Source organism: Mastigoproctus giganteus, chromosome 1 (genome assembly GCF_048544385.1).
Source record: "Mastigoproctus giganteus isolate SK-2022 chromosome 1, ASM4854438v1, whole genome shotgun sequence".
Lineage (NCBI taxonomy): Eukaryota > Metazoa > Arthropoda > Arachnida > Uropygi > Thelyphonidae > Mastigoproctus > Mastigoproctus giganteus.
The window spans coordinates 53184702-53206090 of record NC_143575.1 but is presented as its reverse complement, the minus strand read 5'-3'; the positions used below and the strand labels follow the sequence as shown (position 1 = coordinate 53206090).

The 21389-nt window shown below is 37.0% G+C and overlaps 1 protein-coding gene across 4 annotated transcripts in view; it reads right to left on the bottom strand.

The window, feature by feature from the left end:
- Positions 1-21389, bottom strand: part of hiw (MYC binding protein highwire) — a 1043263-nt gene that overhangs the window by 51063 nt on the left and 970811 nt on the right. For all 4 annotated transcript variants that reach the window (XM_090372846.1, XM_090372865.1, XM_090372875.1 and 1 more), the window contains one exon: positions 12299-12487. In XM_090372846.1, coding sequence (XP_090228972.1) covers positions 12299-12487 — 189 coding nt within the window. The remainder of the gene's footprint in view (positions 1-12298; positions 12488-21389) is intronic.

Sequence of the window (21389 nt, the reverse complement as noted above, 5' to 3'; positions counted from 1 at the left end):
TTAAGGCTTTATAAATGAGTCATTGGAGTGGTCAGTGTGATACTTTCTATTATTTATTGCAAAGGTAAAAGACTGAATATTGGTGAGCCTGTTTGTCATCTTAAGGCTTTTATAAAGCTGCAGTGTGTGTGTGTGTGTGTGTGTGTATGAAAGAGAGACTGAATCAGTTTCTGTTTTTATGTATATAAATAATTGGGTTTTGTAAAATTGGATAGTCTGCCCAGCAAGTTTGTGGATTTTTACAGTACATCAGCAAATAGGCTATAGTGTACTCTACTTGGGGTTATTGGCAATGCTATGTTTGATTTTGGTGGCAATCATACTACTGATTGCACCTTGTCTGTTAATAAATCATGTATTCAAATGAGTGATAAATGTTCAATCTGGTGAAACAGAATATATCTTGAATATTGTTTTGCCTTGTGTTTCAAGGCAGGAGGATTTCAAGAGTATTGGATTGGTAGCGAAGGTTGTCTGATGATCTTTTGTGAAAGTTGGGCATTCTAATAGGGTGTATAACTGTCAGGCCTGTATCACACATGCGAGGGGTTCATTTGAACAGGTAAGAGTGGGTGATGTCTGGTGTCCTATTTGGAGTTTGGCTAATAGAGTGACTTCCTATAAGCATGATCTCAAGCTTGTCAACCATGTTTGTAATTTCGGTTTGATCTGGAATAGCTTGTCCTGTTTGTCTCAGTTAATACCTGAAAGTTATTAATATTATAGGATTTGACTGATTTGGCTACACAATTGTCAGCAATCCAAGTATGTAAAAGACTATGGCAGTAAGGGCAGTCTTGATGTCAAGGCTATATTTTCTAACTGGAGGCCTAAGGTTTGGAGGAGTTCCTTAATATGTACATTCATAAGTTTACAGATAGTGGGAGGAGCTTGATACATGGTTTCCATGTGGTGTGAACATTATTCATCATATTGGATGTTCTGGCAAGGATCTTATTTTGTATGCATATTGTAGCATTAATTGTTTCCTTCTGATAGATAATAGAGACTTGTGGGTTTGGCAAATAGATCATATACTGGCACTGTTTGGTATGCCCTTAAGGCAATGCAAATGGCATTATAATGGACTGGATCCAGCCAGCACAAACAACTTAGTTGAGCTCAGTTGTAGATGGTGTACTGTAATCTATTTTAAATCTTAATAATGCTCTATAAAATTGGAACAGGTTATAGCAGTCTACTTCCACCTTGTTGCTGCAAGCACTCTAAATGAGTGCTCAAAGCCCTTAAGGCAATTCAAATGGCATTATAATGGACTGGATCCAGCCAGCACAAAGTACTTAGTCGAGCTCAGTTGTAGATGATGTACTGTAATCTATTTTAAATCTTAATAATGCTCTATAAAATTGGAGCAGGTTACAGTAGTCCTGAAATTGAAATTTTATAGAAATTAAATCGAAATCATGACTCAGACCAGAGCAGCAAAGCAAAAGGCTCAAGCTAATGGGAGTGCTGTGGCTCAGGGGAGAACTGAGGGGGACAGTTGCCCTCTAAATCACAGCCTTTTAAAATGCACTGCTTGCATGATGTTTGTGGAGCAATCGGGTACGGGACATGATATTGCCATGGGGGATGTCTTTGTGTGTGTGTGTGCGCGATGCAAGGAGTGTAACGAAATCAGGCGACAACTCAGTGTTGTTATGGGCCTATATGAGAGCTTGAAGGACAGGGTGAATGCCCTCGAAGGATCTAAAGTGAGGGCCCATCAAGCTCTCAGCTGCCCACATCAACGCCAGAGCTTGCACTTGGTCATCACGCAACACAGCGGCAACCCCCAAGGCAGAATGCGCTGGTCCCACAGGAACTAGTAGTTGTTGGTGACTCTATTGTCAGGGAAACAGAGAACATGCTTCGTAAAAAGGATAGGTGGAACAGGACCAGGGTATGTCTGCCAAGGGCAAAGGTTGATGACATTGTAGAGCGGATATCATCTTTTAAGGGCACAAAAGGTGATATAGTTGTACACGTTGGCACTAATGATATTAAGAGTAGGAGACTGGCAGAATTACTTAACAAGTACAGGTCACTGTTGAAAAAAAGCCGTGAATTAGGGTTGAATTTGAAAGTGTCTGCAATTCTGCCCAGACATGATAGGAGGGAGTATATGATGAGAGGCTTGTCGATCATTTCGGCCCTGGAAACATTGTGAAAGGCTCAAGGGGTAGAATTTTTTTCAGCCTGGTCTGTACTTGTTAACAGGAGAGACTGCTTCTACAGGGATGGGATACACTTAAATAGAAAGGGTGCAAGAATATTTGCTGATGCTATCGAGGCAGTGTTAGGTGGGTAGGAAAACTGCTAGCTTGGGGGGGATACAAGGACTAATAGATTAACAGTAACCACTGGCAGAGGTTAAAGTGATTCTTGCACTGCTTCTATTGGAATGAGCAGAAGCCTGGAAAACAAGATGCAGGATATTTCACAGACTGCTGGGAGTCACTGCGGTACAAGTAAACACATGGGTTGTGTTAGGGTAGCTAAGAAAAAGATCAGGTGCATGTATACTTGCGTGTACACCAATGCTAGGAGTTTGGTAAATAAATTTGATGAATTTGAGGTATTGCTCAAAGCATCAAAGGCAGATATTGTTGGGATATCAGAGACGTGGTGTCACAGAACTGGAATTTGGGGAGTACAATGTGTACAGAAAGGATAGACAGGATAGGAAGGGAGGAGGGGTTATGCTATTAGTTAAGAAACACATAAAATCGAAGGAAGTGAAGCCAGTCGACATCACTGGACAGTGCAGTGACGAGTCAGTTGGGAATAGCATAAGCATTGGGAGATCAAAATTGAGAGTAGGAGTGTGCTATAGGCCTAATGACTCTGATGAGTATAATAAGAAACTGTACAGGGAAATAGAGTGGGCCAGTAAATCAGAGAGTCTTTTAATGGGGGATTTTAATTTCCCAGATATTGACTAGAATTTGTGAGTTGGTCACTCACACACTAGCAAGGCTTTTGTGGATTTATTGGATGATTGTTTTCTACATCAGCATGTTCGGGAGGCAACTAGAGGGAGTACTACTCTTGATTTGATTATCAGTAGTGATTCTTCATGCATTAAGAATCTGCAGATAGAGGAACCATTATGTGGCAGTGATCACAGTGTGCTGAAGTGGGATTTACTCAAAGAGGTAACTAACATCAGGGGTAAAGGGAAGGGTTATTGCTTTCGTAAAGGCGACTACGGTGGTCTGAGACTGTATTTAAATTCTATACAGTGGGACCAACTGATGATGTTACAGCAAATTCAAAATGGGAAGCATTGAAAGAATTAATCTTGGAAGCCACTAGGCTTTACATACCAACTAAGAAATATTGTTCAAGGTTTAGGCCTAAATGGATGTCAGATGAACTAATAAGACATATGGTAGAGAAGAAAAATGCATCCGATACATATAAATTAACACGTGACACAGAAGCCTGCGACAGATATAAGTTGATCTGTAACCAAGTTACAAAGGAAGTTAGGCAGACAAAGGCAGATTACAAGAAATCTTTGGCAAAGGATGCAAAGGAAAACAGCAAAGAGTTCTTTACTTATATAAACTCTAGAAGGAAGGGGATGAATCAGATTGGTCCACTTGATATCGATGGTTCAACTGTTGGTGATCCTGCTCAGGTAGCTAACAAACTAAATGAATATTTTGCATTGACATTCACACATGAGGAGTTATTCAGTGAGGGGATTGCCAGTAGTGTATTTAACGCTGGCAGTAAGCTAGATAATCTTGTAATAACTGAGAGTAAAGTGGAGGAGAAATTGTTGAAGATAAACACAAGTAAGGCATCTGGGGTGGATGGGATCTATCCAGTTATATTAAAGTAAGCAAACCCTTATCCATAATTATGAGAGCTTCCTTGGACTCAGGGGAGGTACCCATAGATTGGAGGTGTGCAAATGTGACCCCAATTCACAAAGGAGGATCAAAGGCTGACACAAGTAATTATAGACCTTTTGGAACAGAAGTTAAACTGTGAGTTTAACTTCTGTTCCAGGAAAATTAATGGAGGCACTGGTAAAAGAAGCACTGCAGGATCATCTAGACAAGACTTCAGTTATAGCTCGGACACAGCATGGTTTTGTTAAGGGAAAGTCTTGCCTGACAAATTTGATTGGATACTGTGATGCAGTCACAAAAGAACTGGATACAGGGAATAACTTTGATATTATATACTTGGATCTTAGAAAGGCTTTTGATACTGTTGCACATGGAAGACTGCAGCACAAATTGGAGCAGTGTGGCATTGGAGGCAAATTGGTGCTATGGATAAAGGGGTGGTTGAGGGGGAGAAGACAGAGAGCGGTAATCAATGGACACTGCTCGTCGTGGACTAATGTTATTAGTGGAGTCCCTCAGGGTTCAGTGTTGGGGGTCCATTATTGTTTTCTGTATTTATAAATAATATTGATGATGGTATATCAAGCTTAATGTCCAAGTTTACAGACGATACAAAGGTTGGAAGGGTTGTTAAGGACACTACTGATGCTATGCTGCTGCAACAGGATCTGGAAAGGTTGAGCAGATGGGCTGCAAGAGTAGCTCATGGTGTCTTATCAATGATATGCAGGAATTTTTCTAGCAGGGATAAGGAGGTGATTATTTCCTTGTATAAGGCAATGGTCAAGCCACACCTTGAGTACTGTATACAGGTCTGGAGGCCTCATTTCAAGAAGGATGTAGAGCTGTTGGAACTAGTACAGAGAAGGGCAACAAGATTAGTGAATGGAACAAAGGGTTGCTCTTACGAAGAAAGGCTTAAGTTCTGCAAATTACAGTGTCTGGAGACTAGGCACCAGCGAGGTGATCTGATAGAGCTGTATAAAGCCTTAAATGGCTTGAGAATGCTCAGTGCTGATGGGATTCTGCCTCTTGCTGAGAATAATCACCTGAGAGGGCATAAACTCAGATTGAGGAAAGACAGAGGTAGGATAGATAGCGGAAATTTGCCTTTAGCCAGCGGGTACTTGGTTTGTGGAAGTTGATAGTCTAAATAAAATTAAGGCTCAGCTGGACAGGTATTTCGAATGAACGGAGGGGTGAAGTGGAAGTGGTTGTTTTTCTTTTTTTTTGGCTGATGCTGCATAAGCTTGTTTTCTTGCATCATTATTATTATTATTATTATTAGCCATATGGTGCAAGGAAGCCTGAAGCTTATGCTGCGCCAGCCAAAAAAAAAAAAAATGCCCCGAGTTACCCTGAGAGAGAGAGAGAGAGAGAGAGAGAGAGAGAGAGAGAGAGAGAGAGAGAGAGAGAGAGAGAGATTGACAGAAGTAGAAAGGAATCACCAAGAAAGATAAGAATGATGATATCCAGCTCAGGACCCCTGGGTGTGCCAAGCCCATACTCACCAATGTGAGCCCCTGGGGCTAATATACCTCTACTAATGCTAATGCTAGTCTACTTCCATCTTGTTGCTTCAAGCACTGTAAAGGAATGCTCAAAGCCCTTAAGGCAATGCAAATTAGTGCCCTCAAGGCAATGCAAATGGTATTATAATGGACTGTATCCCGCCAGCGCAAAGTACTTAGTTGAGTTCAGTTGTAGATGGTGTACTGTAATCTATTTTAAATCTTAATAATGATCTATAAAACTGGAGCAGGTTACAGTAGTCTACTTCCACCTTGTTGCTGCAAGAACTCTAAATGAGTGCTCAAAAAACCATATACTTCATTGGATTGGTAATGTTTGGTAATTCAGTTTAAGTGGGCCTGTCTGTATTGGTTGTGAGGATTGCTTTTTTTTTTTATGTTACTTCATGTTCTATAATTTTTGAGTAGCTTTCTCCTTTTCCAGAGATTGCATGTTTTGAAGCATTTGAACTGGAAGACAATGCAACCTTGATTGTTGTGTTCTTTTGAGCCACACTTTGCACACATACAGGTATTCCCCAGAATGCCCAAATTTCTGACATTTATAGCACTGAAATGAATTTTGAATATGTTTTGATCTGACATTTAAGTAACCTACTTTGATGGATGTGGGAGTTTGTACTGTGTTGTTATCTTTCTTAATGGAGATCCTTTTTAACTCCTATGATCACTTGTTCTTTCAGTTCTAGTATTTCCACTTCTGTCAGAAGGAGTAATCTCTGTTTAGAAATTACTTCTTTTTGCACACATGGGGAGGGGTACCATGCCTGGGGCTCTCCAAAATCAGTTAGTTGTAAATCTTTCAGAATGTTTTGTATATATAGTTTCTATCAGTATGTCTCTTGACCTAAGCCATTCAACTGATTTGGGTATTACAATTACACTTCAAGCCTTTCCTGTATGTTGCATGTTGGAGCTGTACATATTTTTGTTTCAGTTCTTAATTTTCAAACTGCACTGCTGGTGGTGGTGGTGGTGGTGGTGGTGGTACTGTTATCTTCATTTCTATGGTTAGTTTGGGCCAATTTCTGGACCACAGTTACTATTACTTATGGTTTGCTCCTTTCAATGCTGGGAATTGGGGAGGGGAGGTAATTAGCTTTACTTCTACTTCCCAGATTTCCAACTCCACTACAAGGATGCAAGAGCAGTACCACTAGCTGAGAATTAGTGTGGTAGTTGGGTTACAGTTAAAAAGAAAAAAAGCAAAGAACAACAAAAGTTTCTTTCTGAGTCTTAGGCTACTTGTCCTTCAGGCACTATATGTTTATATCAAGAACTGAACTTAATTTGGGAAAATTAACTGAAAAAAAGTGCTACATATCACTATAAATTTGCTCAATCACTAGAAATTGCTCGACACACAGGGCCTGTTATACAAGTGATTATGTAAAGTTACTTTTGGATATGAAAGATCGATTGCTACTCTGCATGAAGATACAGATATGTTTCTTGTGTACAGGACAGCTATAATTTCTAGTGAGTTATACAAAGTATGTATCAATAGACAGCACAGCACAGAATACAAAGAAAAGTAAATAATTTCTTCAATGCATGTAGACAGGAACGTAAAAGTAAATAAAATAAAATAATTTAACCACAATAAATACTATGAAGAGTACTTAATATAATATTATATTAACTTTTGTAGATTTTAACAGTGAATTTGTAGGGGAAGGGGATTTGAAGAAAACTAAGAGAAACTGGGCACAGTGAGTTATCCTCCTAGCTCTCCAGTTCCTCACCCCGTCACAAATCTGCTGTTGAAGGCTATAATTTCTCATTTACCTTTTTCTCTATTCTCTATTTCTAAAGTTTTTCTCTATTCCCCATAGTTTTACTACATACAGAAATGTTATTATATTAACTTTTCTTCATGTTTATTGTGGTTACCAGTTACCTTAGTTTATTTTGTTTTCTTTACTTTTATACTCTTTTTTACATGCACTCAACAAAAAAAAAAAAAAAACATTTTTTTTGCTCCCTGTTAAAATTCGGGTTGAATCTTGTAGATTTGACATTGCTGAATTCAAATATGGCAACCATATTGATACAACACACCCAACCAATTTTAAGGGAGAAAGGATTAAAGTCAAAAACTAAGTTTCTAGTAAAAGATGTTTCATATATTTTAAGAAAATGTCACATATAGTACTAAATATTGGACAATCGGTTTATTAACTTTATTCGATTTACAAAAATGTTTATCTGATAACAAAACACTTATTTTGTTTTCTTTGTCTTTTATAATTGTCCATTGGTGTCTCCCAACATATTTGGACTCCATTTTCCCTGGTATCTTTTTTTTTTTCATTGAAGAAATATCAGGTATTGAAGAATTTTCAGGAAAAAAGTCTAAATGGAAATGTAGGAAATGAAGCTTTAATAACATGTTGCATCCCAACTCTGTGGGCTAAAATTAGCTCATCCACAATTTCACTGCAATTTTGTGATTTTTTATCGACTGAAAAGTTCTGCCAGAAATTTTTAGAATTTTTAGCAGTTTTCAATTTTCCTATGTCATTCGAGACCACTGGAGTATCAGCTGGAATACTGACTGGAGTGTTAGTGGCTTCACTGGTTTTAGTTTTAGGAGTGTCTTTTCCGGATGTTGATAAGGTTGCTTTAACCCAGTTAGCAAGAGAAGTGCTGGGTGGAATTGACACACGTTTGAACTGCAGTTGACGAATAGCTCTGAGTGTGAAACACATAGAATCTACCAGGTATGGTCAACATAACCTGTCTGCATGCCTCAGGATATGTGACTTTATGTTCAATTTTATATTTTTGGATTTTTTTTCCAGTTTTCCCCATTTCGCATGATTTGGAAAAAGCAGGGTGGCTTCCTTTGCAGTTGGGGCAAAAGAGTTGAGGCTGAACAATCTGTTTATGTATGGTCTTTTGAACCACAAATTGGACAGATGGCATCCCCTCTGCATGCCTGATGAGAGTGGCCATATTTCTGGCATTTAAAGCAACAAATCAGGTTTGGGATGTAAGGACGAATTCGGCAGTTTAAATAGCAGCTTTTACTGTGGATAGAAATTCTGGAGTGCTAAATGTTAAGATGATGGATCTAGTAGGAGTGAGATTTCCATCTTTTTTTGTCATTATTCATTTGGCACTGATCACTTTTTTGACTGCTAAGTTCTTGAACTAATTTTTCCTCAGAGACTGTAAGTAGGTCCCACTCTGTGATAACACCTTTAGATGAATTTAAGGTGTTGCGGGGAGTGACAGATACTGGCAGCCTGCCAAACGTCTGTTTTTAGCAGCCATTCAGAATGTTTAGAGGAAGCTGTTTCGATCAGGAGGTCTCCCAATTGCAGTCGTTTAAGCAGTTGGATTCCAACTGCTTAAACAGTTGGATTCCAACTGCTTAAACGACTGCAATTGGGATGGATTCCAAATATCTTTGAATTAGAAATAGTGATAACTTGCCCACAGGCTCGGTGGATAGAGAGTGTATTACCAAAAAGTTTGGCAAGTCATGGCACTATTCTTCTATTCTGCCATCTAGTGACCAAGCGGCTAGAGAAGTTAGTTGGTTAGTGAGAAAGCTAATAAACACACAAAGAAAAGAAAAGTGGTTTTCCTTTCTGGGTTCTCACTAAAAGTCTGTTAAGTACAGAACAACTCACAATGAACTGATAATAATAAAGGCACTAGAAATTAAACAGAACAAAATCACTCTATATATCACTTGGGAAAAACTGCTTGGACACTTGGGGCCATCAGAGAGTGAGTGGTGAACAAAGCGAACAAACGTTTTAGTGAATTAATGTTTTCAAAAAAGTGTTGTGTGCATTAGTGTAAATGTGAACTGTGTTTAAATTAGAAATACAAATCTACAATTTTGTAATTGTGTTCTTATGTGCACATATCTCAACCATACATGAAATATGTTGTGTTCTTGCCGAAATAAGCCTAATAGCTTTTGCTACATTTGCGGAGAAGTGTTATTAAAATCACAGCAGAAGCCACAATAGGTTTTTCTCACAACTTGTGAGAAAAACCTATGAACTCTATTTTGGATGTAAGGTTGGAGATCAAGATAAAGTATGGGCTCCAAAAATTTCCTGTAGTTCATGTTCAATGACATTAACAGGCTAGTTTAGAGGTAGTCATAAATAGATGCCTTTTGCTGTTCCACCGATATGGCGGGAACCTCGAGACCACATAAATGATTTTTACTCTTGCATGACCAATATTTCTGAATTTTTCTGGAAAATCCAAGCATAAAAGTAGAGTATCCCAACATACCTTCTGCTCTAAGGCTAGTTCCTCACAATGATACAATGCCAGTGCCAAAGCCACCAGAATATGCAGAACCAAGAATGAGTACAGATCCAGACTTTTCAACTCTTGATACTGCAAAGCTGCATCTAATCATTCAGGCAGAATTTGAATGATTTGTTCAGAGATTTGGGCCTCTCCAAAACCAAGGCTCAATTACTAGAATCATGGTTTCAGCAGTGGAACCATCTTGAAAAGGGTGTCAAGGTGTCTTTTTATAGGAAGAGGCAATCTAACATAGTGACCTATTATTCCATGGATGGTGCTTTGGTTTACTGTAATGATGTCCAGGAATTAATGAAAGAGTTACATCTGGAGCATGTTCCTGAGTAGTGGAAGCTTTTCATCAGTTCATCCAAGGTCAGTTTGAAAGCACTTTTAATCCAAAATGGAAATAAGTATCCATCTATACGACTGGCCTATGCAGTTCACATGAAGGAAACGTATGAGAACCCACAGCTTCTTTTGCAAAAAATATGCTATCGAGAATAAAAATGGAATATCATGCTGACCTAAAAGTGGTAGTTTTGCTGACTGGGATGTAAGTGGATACACTAAGTACTGCTGCTTTTTATGCAAGTGGGACAGCCAAGCAATGGATCGCCACTACAGGGTAAAAAAAAAAAATAAAATAAGGCCGGACCATTCAGAAACTACACCAGGCCAGAACAATTTAGCACATCCTCCTTTTGGTGGATAAGTAAAAAATCTACTTACCTCCGTTGCACATCAAGCTAGGTTTGATAAAAATATTTGAAAAAGCAATGGTCAAAAAAGGAGAAGGATTTTCCTATTTGAGGCAAAAGTTTCTTCGAATCGGTGAGGCCAAGATAAAAGAGGGAATTTTTGTGGGTACTCAAATCAAAAACTGCTATTCCAAGATGAGAAATTCATTAAAAAATTAAATACTACAGAAATGCCTGGAAGGCATTCAAAAATGAATTGACTAAAAAAGTTCTGCCAGAACGTTTTAGTCAATGAAAAATCAAAAAATTACAGTGAAATTGTGGATGAGCTAATTTTAGTGCACAGAGTTGGGATGCAGCATGTTGTTAAAGCTTCATTCCCTACATTCCCATTTAGACTTTTTTCCTGAAAATTTGGGAGTGGTCTCCTTGAACATGGTGAAAGGTTCCACCAAGATTTTTCTCCAATGAAAAAAAAAAAAAAAAAAACACCAGGGAAAATGGAGTCGAAATATGTTGGAAGACTACTGCTGGACTCTCATATGGGAGACACCAATGAACAATTATAAAAGGCAAAAAACAACAAAATAAGTGTTTTGTTATCAGATAAACATTTTTGTAAATAGAATAAGGTTAATAAAACCCATTGTTCAATATTTAGTACTGTATGTAACATTTTCTTAAAATATAAGAAACTATTTTTACTATAAACTTAGTTTTTATTTTAATCCCTTCTCCTTTAAACTTGGTGGGCGTTACAGCAATATCGTTGCCATATTTGAATTCAGCAATGTCAAATTTACAAGAATTACCATGAATTTTAACACGAAGCAAAAGATGTTTTTTTTTTGCTGAACAGTGTAATCGATGCTAAGTAAAAGAAGAGAAAATACACATTACATAAGGCAATTCCAAAAGCAACCTGTTTGATTGCACTTGTCTGCAATGTGCATGCTGTTGTTTCATGAAGTGCATGACTCCTTCCTCACAGAATTCCTTCAACTGCTAATGAAACTGGAGGTAGCCTGCTGCATTCCAACATCCAACTAGAATCAAAATACCTTCAGTGACTTTTAGTAGCCTAAATAAATAAAAATCACAGTAGATGAGATCTGTGTTGTATGATAAGATGAATATTCCAATATCTTCCATCATTTTGTAATGGTCTTGATTTTGTTTGGCTATACAGGGAACTAAGGATGTTTTTGGAACACACAAATGGCCATACACTGTCTGCACTTTGCATTGAATTTCTGCAAGATGACAGCAGACTGTACTCAAAAGCTATTTAACCACATTGGTTTGGTTTCATTTGGTATATCATTATAGATATGCTATAATTTATAATCTCCAACAGGTGACACAGTCTCTTAAATTTGGAGAGGTTTGGGTTAAATCCTGTAAGAGAACAGAGGGATTCTTAAAAGCCCTCTTTTCCATCAGGGCATAATTAGCAGACCTGATGAAGGAAAGTAGGGTTCCCTCCCATGATATTTCCCCAAGCCCACACGGCATTCAATATTTCTCTTCTTTCATTTACAGATATATATATTGTGAAACTAAACATAAAAATTTTCTTCCACACCATTAACTCAACTAAAAAATCAACAAGAATAATTCATTGTCATCTATAATATTTTCTCTTATTTTTCACTGCCTTTATAAAAAACTTGATTAAGCCCAAAATCTTAAGCTATATATAATGGGCACTTGTCAGATATTTCAGCAATTAACTGACTATACACCAAATGATCTGAGAAAAGTGATTAAGAAAAAAAGTATACTGAATAATTTATCACTTTATTATTATTACACAATTAAATAAATAGTAATTTTCATTAATTTCTTTGGAGAAATGAAAAGGTGAAAAGTTAAAATTATTTACTGGGATGTCGCACTGATTTGTTTGAAAGCTTACCTGTATGGCAGGTGCATAAGCTAAGGCTTCCGTGAAGCATATCATACACATGTCATCAGCATCTTGTTTCAGTCCAGCAGATTCTCCACTACAACCATGTAGACAAGGTAAGCAAGGATTTTCATTGTGAATTCCACCACACATATGGCCACAAGAATGTAGTTTTGTGCAAGCATTACGAGCATGCTCCTATAGCAAACATCATTACTAAACTAAGTTACTAAATTGGGGAACTAATACAATTTATAATTACATGCACAGGGAAACATTTCCAAATCTATAAAAATTTGATTAACATCAGCAGCAAGGACTCATTACATATTCATACTGAGTGTATTTATATATGAACATCAATGGTGAAGACAACATAGAATGTTTGAAAAGCATGCTAAAAATTGAGAACTTTATATTACATTTATCAAAATGAATCCTCTTAGTTTAGTAATGTACCATATTAAATAACAATGTTAAAAACTAAAAGAGCTTCTCAAGGTGGTTAAGCATCTACTAAGTACAAAATCAAAATATTCACTTTAAACGAATAGGAACGCACAACATATGCTGAATCAGTTGAGAACATAACCAGGAAGTCACTATGAAAAAAATAATCTAAACTTGGTATTACAAAAACCACACTGCTAAGGCACAAGAAAGATGATCTTAAATTTAAGTATTTCAAGCCTGTGTTTGTCAATGAGCTAAGTGATGCTAACTTACAAAAAATAAGTCAAGCATGTGCCTAGTTTCTTTCAGAAGTTTTTCAGAAGCTCATATAATATGGAAAGTTTGTTTTAAAACAAATTCGCAATTTACTGTGATGCAAAAATAATGGAAATAAACATTTCTAAAACATTCTGACCATGTTGATTGATTAATTTATTCTGCAGCTAGAAAGATTAAATATCTTTGACCATTTTTGGTTTCAGCAGGGTGGTACATTTGTCCACTGTGAAATCCTGTTCAATAATTCCCAAACGAAGTTTTTTGGAAAAATTGAAAGGCAGAAGCTTGACAAATTTACTAAAACCACTTAACCTCCTTGGGAGGAGGAGGAGAAAAGTTAAGGGGTGCTGGTCACTTTTCACATGATAACCCACTATCAGAATTTAGTGAATTTTCCATACAACAATGTGAAGCAAGTTTTAAATATTTGTAAAAATAAAATCTTTGTAAAATTCGTAAAAATGAATGCCTAAATTCTTTTAAATATAGCAGACTCTCAATTTATTGGGATTGAATTAATCGGGACACTTCAAGACTCCAAATTTTAAAAAAACAACTGAAAATCATAAAATTCAAGTAATAAATAGAATAGGTAAACAGATGTTTTGCAACTTGTAAAAAACAACAAGCGGCATAATAAGTTGTGACTGGGAGATGAATGTACTTATTCCTGCAAATCTTGCTATCTTCACACCTGCCGCTCAAAAAAAAAAAAAAAAAAACAGTAGAAAGAGAATAAATGTTTAGTTTATTTTAGTGCATCGTGTGGATTATTTTGTTCTGCCGCATGGCAAAAAGACAAATTTTGCTTTGTTATATGTCAGGGATGTTGAAATTTTTTTAATAATAAATATATACGGTTGTGTCCGTGTATCCACCGATTCAGTTACCCGTGGTTAATCATGGAAAAAAAACTTAGCGCTTACTACCCATGTGTCCAACACAACACTATGCTTCCCTTTATATTTTACGATGTTGATTTTAAATCGAATAGCTTCCCTTTATTTTTTACAATGTCGCGTATGGTTTAGTCACCAACATTATAATGTTCTTTAAAGATTTAATGGATGCACCGTTTTCAAACTTTTGAATAATTTCAAGTTTTTGTTTAATTTGAAAGCACAACTCTTGCATTTTCCCATCATTTTCACGATTTCTAAACAAAAGAAAAAAAAAAAAAAAAAAAAAAAAATCCGACGTCCCTGACAAATAACGAAACAAAATTTGTTCTTTTTCAGTGTGACAGAACACAACAGTCGACACGATGCACTAAATCAAACTAAACATTTGGTCTCTCTTTTTTTTTTTGTTTTGTTTTGAGCCATAGGTGTGAAGACAGCGGGGGTTGCAAGATAGAGGTACACTAATCTCCCAATGATGACTTATAATGCCAGTTCTTGTCACTTATTTACGACTTGCAAAACATCTGTTTATACCTATTCTAGTTATTACTTGAATTTTATGATTTCTGGGTTTTTTTTTTTTATTATTATTTTTTTAATTTGGAGTCTTGAAGTGTCCTGGTTAATCTGCTTCCCGGTAAATCGAGAGTCTGCTGTACTTTATTATTACCATATTTAATGTTGGTAATGTCTTACTGTGTGTTTAATTTATCAATTAAACTTTATTATGCGTATGTATGTTCAAGAAAATCATGTTATACATGGGGTCAGCAGGCGTTAGCTTATATCCACAGTTTCAGCCATCCACGGTAGGTCTTGGAACGTATCCCCCACGGATACGGGAGTCTTATTGTATATACTTTGTATATATATTTTTTTTTGTTTATAAATTGTGAAAGTGATGGGTAAACACAAAAGAGTTGTGCTTTCAATTGAACAAAAACTTGAAATTATTCAAAATTTTTGAAAACAGGGCATCCATTATAATGTTGGTGACCGAACCATATGTGACATCGTAAAAAACAAAGGGAAGCTATTAGATTTTGCGAGCACATCTGATAGCATTAAAGGCATGACTATCAGAAAAACGACGAAACAGTCTACAAATGAGGACCTTGACAAGGCAATGGTGTTGTGGTTTAGCTAACAAACAGCAGAAGAGCCAAGGCAAAATTGTTTTTGATGAATTAAAATTGCAGGATGATTTACCGTATCTTCTGGGTGGTTAGCATTAGCATTAGTAGAGGCATTTGATGCAAGAAAGCAAGCTTATGCAGCATCAGCCAAAAAAAAAAAAAAAACCACTTCCACTTCACCCCTCTGTTCGTTCAAAATACCTGTCCAGCTGAGCCTTAAACTTATTTAGGCTATCAACCTCCACCACAAGGGATGGAAGTCTGTTCCACCAACCAATCACCCGCTGGCTAAAGACAAATTTCCGCACATCTATCCTACAACTGTCTTTCCTCAATTTGAATTTATGCCCTCTCAGGTGATTATTCTGAGCTAGAGGAAGAATCCCATCAGCATTGAGCATGCTTAAACCATTCAAGGCTTTATACACCTCTATCAGATCACCTCGCTGGTGCCTAGTCTCCAGACACTGTAATTTGCAAAACTTAAGCCTTTCTTCGTAAGAGCACCCCTTTGTTCCATTCACTAATCTTGTTGCCCTTCTCTGTACTCGTTCCAGCAGCTCTACATCCTTCTTGAAATGAGGCCTCCAGACCTGTATACAGTACTCTAGGTGTGGCCTGACCATCGCCTTATACAATGCAATAATCACCTCCTTATCCCTGCTGGAAAAATTCCTGTATATCATTGACAATACTCCATGAGCTACTCTTGCAGCCCGTCTGAACTGCTCAGAGAACTTCATATCTGCCTGCACAACCACCCCCAAGTCCCTTTCATTCTCTACCACTGTCAGTGTTGTACCACAGAGTTGATACGTTGCTCTGGGGTTGCTGTTTCCCATGTGTAGTACTTTACATTTGTCAATGTTAAACTTCATTTGCCACCTCTCAGCCCATCTGCTCAACCTTTCCAGATCCTGTTGCAGCAGCATAGTGTCAGTAGTGTCCTTGACAACCCTGCCAACCTTTGTATCGTCTGCAAACTTGGACATTAATCCCGATATACCATCATCAATATCATTTATAAATACAGAAAACAATAATGGACCCAACACTGAGCCCTGAGGGACTCCACTAATAACATCAGTCCACGATGAGCAGTGTCCATTGATTACCACTCTCTGTCTTCTCCCCCTCAACCACCCCTTTATCCATAGCAGCAATTTGCCTCCAATGTCACACTGCTCCAATTTGTGTAGCAGTCTTCCATGTGCAACAGTATCAAAAGCCTTTCTAAGATCCAAGTATATAATATCAAAGTTATTCCCTGCATCCAGTTCTTTTGTGACTGCATCATAGTATCCAATCAAGTTGGTCAGGCAAGACTTCCCCTTAACAAAACCATGCTGTGTCTGAGCTATAACTGAAGTCTTGTCTAAATGATCCTGCAGTGCGTCTTTAACCAGTGCCTCCATTAATTTTCCTGGAACAGAAGTTAAGCTCACAGGTCTATAATTACTTGTGTCAGCCTTTGATCCTCCTTTGTGAATTGGGGTCACATTTGCACATTTCCAGTCTATGGGTACCTCCCCTGAGTCCAAGGAAGCTCTCATAATTATGGCTAAGGGTTTGCTTACTTCCTTTGCTGCCTCCTTTAATATAACTGGATAGATCCCATCCACCCCGGGTGCCTTTCTTGTGTTTATCTTCAACAGTTTCTCCTCCACTTTACTCCCAGTTATTTCAAGATTCTGTAACTTACTGCTAGAGTTGAATACACCTCTGGCATTCCCCTCGCTGAATAACTCCTCATGTGTGAATGTCGATGCAAAATATTCATTTAGTTTGTTAGCCACCTGAGCAGGATCATCAACACTTGACCCATCAATATCAAGTGGACCAATCTGATTCATCCCTTTCCTTCTAGAGTTTACATAAGTAAAGAACTCTTTGCTGTTTTTCTTTGCATCCCTTGCCAAGGATTTCTCGTAATCTGCCTTCGCCTGCCTAACCTCCTTTGTAACTTGGTTGCATATCAACTTGTATCTACCATAGGCTTCTGTGTCATGTGTTAATTTGTAAGTATCCCATGCATTTTTCTTCTCTGCCATATGCCTCATTAGTTCATCTGACATCCATTTTGGCCTAAACCTTGAACAATATTTCTTAGTTGGTATGTAAAGCCTAGTAGCTTCCAAGATAAGTTCTTTGAATGCTTCCCATTTTGAATTTGCTGTTGGTAACATCATCAGTTGGTCCCACTGTATAGAATTTAAATACTGTCTCAGTCCATCGTAGTCGCCTTTACGGAAGCAATAACCCTTCCCTTTACCCCTAATGGTAGTTACCTCTTTGAGTAAATCCCACTTCAGCACACTGTGATCACTGCCACCTAGTGGTTCATTTATCTGCAGATTCTTAATGCATGAAGAATCACTGCTGATAATCAAATCAAGAGTATTACTCCCTCTAGTTGCCTCCCGAACATGCTGATGTAGAAAACAATCATCCAATAAATCCACAAAAGCCCTGCTAGTGTGTGAGTATCCAGCCCCCAAATTCCAGTCAATATCTGGGAAATTAAAATCTCCCATTATAAGACACTCTGATTTACTGGCCCACTCTATTTCCCTGTACAGTTCCTTATTATACTCATCAGAGTCATTAGGCCTATAGCACACTCCTACTCTCAATTTTGATCTCCCAATGTTTATGTCACACCAAACTGACTCCACACTGCACTGTCCAGCGATGTCGACTGGCTTCACTTCCTTGGTTTTTATGTGTTTCTTAACTAATAGCATAACACCTCCCCCCTTCCTATCCTGTCTATCCTTTCTGTAGACGTTGTACTCCCCAAATTGCAGTTCCGCATCCCTTATATCTGTGTGACACCACGTCTCTGATATCCCAACAATATCTGCCTTCGATGTTTTGAGCAATACCTCAAATTCATCAAATTTATTTACTAAACTCCTAGCATTGGTGTACACGCAAGTATACCTGCACCTGTTTCTATTCTTAGCTACCCTAACACAACCCATGTGTTTACTTGTACCACAATGGCTCCCAGCAGTCTCTGAAATACCATGTATCTTGTTTTTCAGGCTTCTGCTCATTCTAATAGAAGCAGTGCAAGAATCTCTTTCACCTCTGCCAGTGGCTACTGTCAATCTATTGGTCTTTGTCTCCCCCCAAGCTAGCAGTTTTCCGACCCACCTAATACTGCCTCGATAGCATCAGCAAATATTCTTGCACCCTTTCTATTTAAGTGTATCCCATCCCTGTAGAAGCAATCTCTCCCTGGTTGACATGGTTTGAACAGAGGCACGGCATCAATTAAGTATTGATGCACCGGCTGCCCAAGAATTCACCAGTGAGTTTCAAATATTTATTGAAACCAATGAACTTGTGCCGGATAAAATTTACAATGCCAATGAAACAGGATTGTATTGGAAATGTCTAACTATTGACATTTTGAAAAACCTGACTGTACTGGATGCAATTTATGAAGTTTCAGCAGCATGGAAATCAATAAAAAGCATAACCTTAAAGAGGTCTTGGCATAAAATTTTACCAGGAAATGATGAAGGATTCCTAGGATTTGAAGAAAACTGTGAAGATCTGGTACCACAAATGTTACTAAATTTGCAACAAAATGAGGGGGAAAGGGGATGTCGATGAGCAATCAATTCATGATTGGCTTAATTCTGACAAAGATTTAGCTTGTCATGAAGTACTAAATGATGAAGAAATTTTATATCATGTAATGACTACTACACCACAACTAAATAATGATGGTGAACCTGAAGATGAAGAAGAAGAGTTGATATCATCACAAAAATTTAGCCACAGTGTACCATGCACAAGCACTTCTTGACTTCCTGGAGCAGCAAAACGATAGTGTTCTGGCAGAATTTAAGAAATATTCAAAGCGGCAATCGTCAAAAAGTTGCAAAAGATAAAAAACAATCTTCTATACTTTCGTATTTTTTAAGTGAATTGATTTTTGCTTATCTCTTATTTTTCATAAAATTAAAATATAAAATATTACATTAAAAACAAAACATGTTTTAAAGTTATCAATAGATTTTTTAAGTTAAAACAAAACTTGTAAAAAATATTGTGAAAATTATTGTGGCAGCCTTTGGTGGCTGATGCAAGCATACTTCATCATTATCTATAGTTATGTTTTTATACCCATGCACACATTGTATTGAACATGCAAGTAGTGTTTATTTACCATGCAAGTAGTGCATGGTAAATTTTTTTTTTTTTATCTATCGCCATATTTATTAGGTATGTTGCTGAACATTTTTCGATATTTTTGGATTAATTGGGAAATCGATTATCTGGGATTTTATTTTTACCATCTATCCTTGAAAATCTAGTCTACTGTATTATTTTTTCCTTTATTTTGACCCTGACTAACTAACATTAAATCACTGCCAAAATATCAAATCAGAAATTAAAAAAAAAAAAAAAAAAAAAAAACCCTATTTGAAAAAATCATTAAAAAATTGTAAAAAAAAATGTAAAATTATAAATTTTAATTATAATTTTTTTTACTGCAGAAATATCCTTTATATATCTATTTATTTATCATTTAATTCAATTTCATCAGTTTATTTCCATATTTATTTCATCATGAATTCCAGAGAATTTTAGCTCTTTTGGAGTTAAATCAGCCAACAATATCCAGTGTGATTTCCTCCTCTTCCTTTGATTTTCAAAGCTATTTTTGTGCTGCCATCTATTAAAACTATGTCTACAATTAGTTTAAACACAAATAAGAGATATCAGCATGTACTATAAGATTTTAAAACATCAGCAGACACCTTATTTGAACTGTATATATGAAACTGCTTTGGCTGTATACTTAAAGAATCTGTCTCAAAAAAATGATACAGGACAACAGAAAATTGCTGAAAGACTGTAAGGAATGCATTTACTCAAGTATATCTGACAATACCGCATAATATTTCTCACACAAGTCAACTTCAAATCATTCTGTGCAGAGAGAGAATGCTTGGTTCACCCTGTATAGTGCCATAGTAACTACCCATATTTTAGTCACCCTGTGTAAAGTCTCGGGTGAAGAAAAAGCAACTGAAAAGCAATATAACAATATTCATAAAAAACTTGCAGAGTAGTAATAATAATAGCAGCAACAATTTTCAGAATAAGAATATTATGCTACCATGCTTTTGTTCACTGATTTATTTTTGTATTTCATATCTGCATACACTTTTTTTTAATATTGTTTAAGGCTTTTTCTAATCTATATGAATAAAATTATTTCAATACCTGGAATTATTTTCCTGTCACCAGCAGAAACTATGGGAGTACTTCTCTAATTTCGGTAATTAAAATATATGCACATACAGAGAAAAAATGTGTTAAAATATTAGTATTAGTAGCAGCAAATAATACAAGGAAGAAAGCTTATACAGCAACAGTAAAAAAAAAACCCACCACATCTCTTGTCTATTCCCTCTAATCATTGGCTAATTCTTAAATTTATTCACCTACCACCTTCCACAACACGAGATGTAGGTTGTTCCAGCAAACATTCATTTGGCAAAAACAAATTTGTAAAGGGCATTTCCAAAGTTTCATTAGAAAGAGATGATCTAAGCTGAAGTACTTTTTTTTTCTTTTACCTGGCTGAATATCCTGTCATACTTGGAAATGCTATGAGAAATTGTAAAAATGTTAAGCTCTTTTCCAACTCCTTCAGGGGTTCATTAATTTGTCTTTTTTCTAAACATCATTTAGATCATGAATTGGATATGCTGTGCTACTACAGGTTTTAGGTCTACCTTAACAGGGAAATTAAGTGCCAAACAGTTTTCTAAAAGAATTTCACATACTTGCAGGTTGTTCTGAAGGAGATGCCCAATACTGTAATCACCCTCCAAATCTGGCACTGATAGCAAGTCACTTTTGATTTGTCAACTTTTTTTTTTATTAGGAAACGTGACCATAATGGGATATAGCTTGGAATCCCTCTGATTACTGTCCTGTGTAGTTTCAAAACCATTACTTCCTCTTTCTAGTTTCAAAATCACTACCTCTTCTTTCCCTCTCTGTGCAATTCACTAACAAAGCCTATGCTTTTGTTCTTCCCCATTCATACTTCTTCGCTATTTCATTCAGGAAACTTATATCTGAACAATATGTTTGCATGATTAGCACAACTCAATGAAAGGTTACATTCTATGATAAAATGGTTTTTTTTTTTTTTTTGGGTAGTTGTTGGTGTATCGGCTTCTGTGGCCATAATGCACCTCCCAAGGTTTTTGCAGTACTTTGATCCAAGCCCGAAGCAGGATTCGAATCCGCGACCTTTGGGTTGCCAGGCAGACACTTTACCCACCCGGCTAGCCC